This window comes from Hippocampus comes, unplaced genomic scaffold (genome assembly GCF_001891065.2).
Source record: "Hippocampus comes isolate QL1 unplaced genomic scaffold, H_comes_QL1_v1.1 scaffold59, whole genome shotgun sequence".
Lineage (NCBI taxonomy): Eukaryota > Metazoa > Chordata > Actinopteri > Syngnathiformes > Syngnathidae > Hippocampus > Hippocampus comes.
This window is the reverse complement of record NW_017805406.1, coordinates 1,972,879-1,979,686: the sequence shown is the minus strand read 5'-3', so window position 1 is coordinate 1,979,686 and position 6,808 is coordinate 1,972,879. Positions and strand designations below refer to the sequence as shown.

Genomic DNA, 6,808 nt, shown 5'->3' with positions numbered 1-6,808 from the left:
TGCAAAATATGCAACTGGCATTGAAACAGGACTTCAGAACATTCAAAGAGATCATGAAAGGAAAAGAAAATCGATTGACATTTTCCACATCGTTAATCAAGGAAATTTGATCAAATGCCCATCCTTCATAAAAATTAGGAAACATCCTTCTTGTTGTTTTAAATACCTCTTCAAATAATTTAAATAGGAAAAGGAGGCCAAAAAAAAAATGTTGATGTGTTTTTACCAACTTTAGTTTTCCACACATTATTTACATGCCTTGTGCCAAAACAAAACGTCAAAATTAGCTAAATGTGTGCAATGACCGATGGAAAAAAACAAACAAAAAAAAACAATTGATCAAGTTCCTAATATACAAAAAGATTACAAGAGAGCTGGAATTCAAGAGCAATTTTCACAATCAAACACGTTTTAGCAGACACAGTACACAGCAGGGAGTTTAAAACCACTCAAAGAAAAATATTAAGATTTTTTTTTTCCTTTGTTTTCACAATTTGGAAACAAAGATTTCCACTGTCGATTTGAATAAACGAAGCACGCTCAAGGCAAATGAGTTTGAAACGGAAGGCGCCGACTCCACCTTGTGCTTTGTCCATCAATTTTGATAATTTAGGAAATAACGTATGTCCACCGAGTGAGCGTCATGTCAGTGACACACGGCTTGATTTCATGGTGAAATGAGGATGTCTTTGCTAATTGCGAGACACGATGAAACAAATGCAGAGAGAAGTGAGTTGGATTTTGGATGTAAAGCAACGCACTTCAATTTTGAGGTTTTTTATTTTATTTTTTCAGTGCGGGGGTTCCGAATGTGAATACTTCCCATTGACACCTCGGTGCTGTAAATGTAAAATATTCCATTTCGAACATCCTTGAACTTTTCTTACCTCCCTTTTAAAAGTTAAACTGCGTCATCCAGAAAAACCAAAAAAACTCCACCTGCTCTCATTTTAGTGCACATCAAAACAGAATTTACAGAAATAAAACGCATTGATCACAAAATCCCTGTACAGCATGGAACTAATGCACTCTTTTCAACCCATACTCTAATTTTCTATTTCTCTGGATTTTTTTTTCCTTCTCATTATGACATACATGACTTTACTAACTTAAATACAATTTATACAGCTAGTCGACCCGAAGCCATCACGTGAAAAACAAAAGAGGCCGTCGAGTTCAGGAATATACACAAAAAGTAGATTGGTATAGCAGATTTAGAAAATGCTGTCCTAATCTTCTCAGTGGATGAAACGTCTCATCTAGCAAATTTTTGGTGTGTACTCTCAGCTCTAAAACAGTAGCACACAACAGCCCCACTCTACGAACTACACACGTATCTGAGCAACCTTTGCTACACGAGCACCGCACAAAGCCTTCTTTCTTATCTTACACGGCTCGACATTTTAATTACAAGTCTATTTAAAGAAGGAGGGATCGTCTAAGATATTGAGTGTGGTAGATATGTATAAGGCGCGAAACAGCACAGATCATCATTGAAAAAAAAAAAACATGAAAATAAAATAATCATCAAAAGACAATGCTGTGAGCTAAGCGATGGGATGATGGTCCATCCGGGTGACCATCTACAAAAGCATTTACATTGCTACTGACTGATACATGAAGGCATTGACACGAGTTCAATGGCGTCTGTATTTTTAGGCACCGTGTTGATGTGAGCTGTGTGTGTGTGTGTGTGTGTGTGTGTGTGTGTGTGTGTGTGTGTGTGTGTGTGTGTGTTGGGGGGGAATGTGCGAGCAAAAACGAGTGGGAGTGCTCGTGGTGGTGTGTTCAGGTGTAAGAAGGGGGTGTAAGAAGCAGTCATGGTCGATATACAGATTTCCAGGGTTGAGGGCCAAAAACACGAGTGAACTTCAGCAGCGATGCCTGCACAAAATGGCCGCCGAACGATCGGGGTTAAAGATGAAGCCAAAAAGGTGGGCAAACACAGTGGGATCCTCTTTGTCTGTGCGCTGCCTCGACCGCCGGTTGGAGACGAAGGGGTGGGTGGTTGGGGGGAGGGACACAAGAGGGACGGATGCCAAGGGGAGCGCCCTCTACAGTCTAGATGAAGTACTCCTTCTTTTCTTCGGCGTGCGCGTGGTTGCCCTCAGCGTTGATGATGGCCGTGTCGGCGTCGGGTGCGTCGTCCGCCCCTTTGGCCTCGTTTGTCAAATACGTTCCTGGTGGAAACCAGAAAAAAAAAAAAAAAAAAAGCAAAGAAAACACTTTCAAAGTGAACAAATGTTCAGCTGTCTCATGTCGGATGTTTTACAGCTCAGCGCTCCTCATATTATTAATTTTCCAAAGTTGCAACGGAAGAAAGCTGGACGTTGTGGAAGTACAACAGACTTTGCTCATCTATTTACGCCAGCGATGTACAGTACAAAGACAGGCAGAACAATTCAAGGCTGCTCTAAGAGATGGAAGAATGTAGAATTTCTCTCAACGTCTGGCAACGTCTAATGGCATAGGTCGACGTCTGTGTGAGCTTTGAGAGATGCACGGCAGGATCCACGATGATTTTACCTTTATGCCTGGCCAGGTATCTTCCCAAAACAATAATTAAACACAATGTGACGAAGACCACCACAGCCACCACTCCCCCGATCAAAGCGTGGTCCGTGCCATGATGGCCCAGAGCGTTGGGATCTGAGGACAGACGGGAAGGACGCGACTGTCAGAAAAGAGAAAGAGCAAACACTGCGACAAGGAATGAAGGGATTTTCTTTCCAGTTTTCTTCAGGTGCTCGCTCCTTTCACAGAATCTCTCAGGGAATAATAAAACAGAGAGCGAGAGAGAGAGAGTTTCGGCCGGCAAAATGAAGGTGAAAAGACGACGACAGGGAGTCAGAAAAAAAGTGTAGTTGAATAATTCAGAAACCACCCATGGAGTCACAAGAGTCCTCGAAATGCAAACCAGACTGGCAGTCGCAAAGGTACACTAAATAAATCATCACACAGGCAGTCCAAAAAAACGACAAGGGTGATTGTAGAGGTGTGAAAAAGATCGAGGATTGACAAAAGGATCTTTATGATGGAGCTGTGAAACCACCCAAAATTTATCCCGCCTCAAACAAGTGGTCGACCAAAACGCATGGATGGATTTTAGAAGAACATATAGAACATGAGGGCGGAATCGATCGAACGCTGCACCTCTGCACTATGAGGTCAGCGCGCTATCTCGCCGACCACCGGGCCGATGCAGAAACCAGAAGAAACATATCTTTTTGCCTTTTTATCGGTGGAGAAAAAAATAAATAAAAAAATCAAATGGTCAAAAAATGTTGAAAGGACAAAACAAGGATATGAACATTTGCTTTTGTTTCTATGCTGGTCTGCCGATATATGGCTTCATGTTACTGAACACAAAAAAAAAATAAAAAAAAATTGAGAGTTGGCGAACACCAAACGGTAAGTATTGTATGTGAGGGTTCTGTGTTTTTACCTGTATGGATAGCAAAAGTGCCACCTGTTGCTTTTAGTATGAACATGCCGCCAGTGACAGTAAGAAATCATGATAATGTCGATTGACATTTTTACCACACATGCCGATGGCCTGAAGAAATGATTTTTTTTCTCCATGGTGGGTGGTGGGACCCCCCACCCCTCAGTGTTTTCAAAAATATTCGTAGACAGTAAACATACATCAGTGCCGCTTTTCTTTTCTTGTCTTCTTCCCATGTGGCCCAATCGAACAGCTGGCCCGCATGTGCTCCATAAGCCGGCCGTGGTGTGAATGACCAGGCCTTCACACTTCGCCGCCTCCCAGCGGACAAACAAACACCCGCAATGACACACACACACCCACACACACACCCACACACACACATACGCACAAGCACTTAGCAGGGTTTCACTGTGCTCAAGTTCTGCATGGTCAGTGAAGCAAAAAGGAAGCAATGTTCCCCCCATGGCTGTCTCTGTACCTCATTGTGGCACGACAGTGAGGACTTTTTAAGCGCCCGGACACACACAGACATGAGGATGTCACTGTGGCCTTGGAGTCCAGCCACCTGACGCATATAAAACATGGAGCTGCTGAATCACTGTGGAGAATATCGCACCTAAAAATACATGTATTGCCCGAATGCAATATTCCGTATTTGATACCGGGCATAAAAAATTCCGTTTTGAGACCATTGCTGGGAGCTGCAAAATGTCACAATTATCAATATCCTTTTGTTCACCTGGGCTATATTATGTCACATAGAAATCAAAAGCAACAGGATTCTTGGTTTGATATTGAATGATTGTAAAGATTGTTTGGGAAATGGGAGCGAAGAGTATGTATGCAGCCGTTTTCAGCCCCAAAAAAACAACTGTGGATAGATAGTAAGGCGTTTTGGCAGAAAAAAAAGACCATGTATAGTAAGGCGTTTTTATCCAAAAAAACGACCATGTATAGTAAGGCGTTTTTAGCCGAAAAAAACGTGTGTGAAGTCAAAATTGTCAAACTGCTATGATGTCTCCAAAAAATATCCTGTTCAATTAATACCTTTCAAATGAGCTTTCACAGGTGTAAGTCGTTTTTAGCCGAAAAAAACGACCATGTATAGTAAGGCGTTTTAGCCGGAAAAAAACGACCATGTATAGTAAGGTGTTTTTTACCGAAAAAAATGAACATGTATAGTAAGGCGCTTTTTACCAAAAAAAAAACAAACAAAAAAAAAAACGACCATGTATAGTAAGGCGTTTTTAGCCCCAAAAAACGACCATATAATAGTAAGGCGTTTTCAGCCGAAAAAAACGACCATGTATAGTAAGGCGTTTTTACCCGAAATTTTTAGCCCCAAAAAAACGACCATGTATATTAAGGAGTTTTTGGCCAGAAAAAACTACCATGTATAGTAAGGCGTTTTTGGCTGAAAAAAAAACAACAATGTATAGTAAGGCGTTTTTAGCCGAAGATTTTAGCCCCAAAAAAACGACCATGTATAGTAAGGCGTTTTTAGCCGGAAAAAACGACCATGTATAGTAAGGCGTTTTTAGCCAAAAATAGTGACCATGTATCGTAAGGCGTTTTTAGCTGAAAAAACAACCATGTATAGTGAGGCCTTTTTTGCCCCCAAAAAACGACCATGTACAGTCGGGCCTTTTTAGCCCACTGAAGTTCTCGGCCTTCCTCTGCGAAGCTTGCATGTAAAGCTTGAGAGACCATGTAAACAAAGACCTTTTTGGGTTGTTACTTAGAAGCCCAATGAAGCAGCGCCAATCTGGTTGAATGGTTAGTGTGTTGGCTGAACAGTGCAAAGGTGCAGGGTTCAAATCCTGGCCTTGCCCATCATCTGCAGAGGTCCCATGTCAAGCCTTTCTTTCACAACTTTGTAAATGAAGACCTTTTTGGGTTGTTACTTATGAATCAGAATCAGAATCATCTTTATTGGCCAAGTATGTCGAACACACCACGAATTTCTCTCCGGTAGAACACGCTGCACGAGCATCGTTGTAAATGAATTCAGGAAAGCTGGTTCGTACGTCGCCTCAACAGTGCCGAGGTGCAGCGTTCCCTTCCAGGACTTGGCATTCCTCTGCAAAGTTTGCATGTCAAGATATTTTTTGAGCGACTATGTATATCAAGACCTTTTTGGGTTGTTACTTATGACTTCAGGAGAGCAGCGCCTCTGTAGTTGAGTGGTAAGTACTGCGACTGACCAACAAGGAGGTGCAGGGTTCAATCCCAGGTCTCTGCCATCGTTTGCATGTGAAGCTGTTTTTTGAACGACCAGGTACGTAAAGGCCTTTTTGGGTGGTTACTTATGAGCTAGGGAAAGCACAGCCACCATGGTGCACTGGTTAGAGTGTCAGTTTAACAGTGAGAAGATGCCGGTTCGAATCCAGGTCTCGGCCATCATCTGCAGAGTTTGCACATCAACCTTTTTTTGAACTACCAGGTATGTAAAGGCCTTTTTGGGCGGTTACTTATGAGTTTGGGAAAGCACAGCCACCGTGGTCCACTGGTTAGGGTCTCAGTTGAACAGTGGCAAGATGCCGGTTCGAATCCAAGTCTCGGCCTTCGTCTAAGGAGGTTGAACAAATAGTAAGTCTCTTTCTCATTACAATATTTGCCGTAGTAAGGCGTTTTTTAACGAAAAAAACGACCGTGTATAGGAAGGCGTTTTTTGCCAAAACAAAACGACCATGTATATATAGCAAGGCGTTTTTAGCCGAAAAAAAACGACCATGTATAGTAAGGCAATTTTGGCCGAAAAAACAACCATGTAAAGTAAGGCGTTTTTTGCCGAAAAAAACGACCATGTTAGTTAGGCATTTTTAGCCCAAAAAAAAAACGACCATGTATAGTAAGGCGTTTTTAGCCGAAAAAAACGACCATGTATAGGAAGGCGTTTTTAGCCGAAAAAAACGATCATTTATAGTAAGGCGATTTTGGCTGAAAAAAACGACCATGTATAGCAAGGCGTTTTGAACACAAAAAAACGACCATGTATACAAAGGCGATTTTAGCCAAAAAAAAAACGACCATGTATTGTAAAGGGTTTTGAGCCGAAAAATCGACCATGTATAGTAAGGCATTTTTAGCCGAAACAAACGACCATGTATAGTAAGGCGTTTTTTTGCCGAATAAAACGACCATGTATAGTAAGGCGTTTTTAGCCGAAAAAAACGACCATGTATAGTAAGGCGTTTTTTTGCCGAATAAAACGACCATGTATAGTAACCCAGCCGCTGGGGAGCAGTGCCCTCCCCTGGGGGTACACTGTTCCCCGGTGCCGGTCCCAAGCCCGGAGAAATGGGGAGGGTTGCGTCAGGAAGGGCATCCGGCGTAAAACTTTTGCCAAGACGGACATGC

At 42.3% G+C, this 6,808-nt stretch overlaps 1 protein-coding gene across 4 annotated transcripts in view; it reads right to left on the bottom strand.

Annotated features, from left to right (window-relative positions):
- Positions 1–217: 217 nt before the first annotated feature.
- cadm2a (cell adhesion molecule 2a) overlaps positions 218–6,808 on the bottom strand; it is a 166,899-nt gene continuing 160,308 nt past the window's right edge. For all 4 annotated transcript variants that reach the window (XM_019873457.1, XM_019873458.1, XM_019873461.1 and 1 more), the window contains 2 exons: positions 2,527–2,649; positions 218–2,180 (listed from right to left, as the gene is read on the bottom strand). In XM_019873457.1, coding sequence (XP_019729016.1) covers positions 2,062–2,180; positions 2,527–2,649 — 242 coding nt within the window. In that variant the 3' untranslated portion in view covers positions 218–2,061. The remainder of the gene's footprint in view (positions 2,181–2,526; positions 2,650–6,808) is intronic.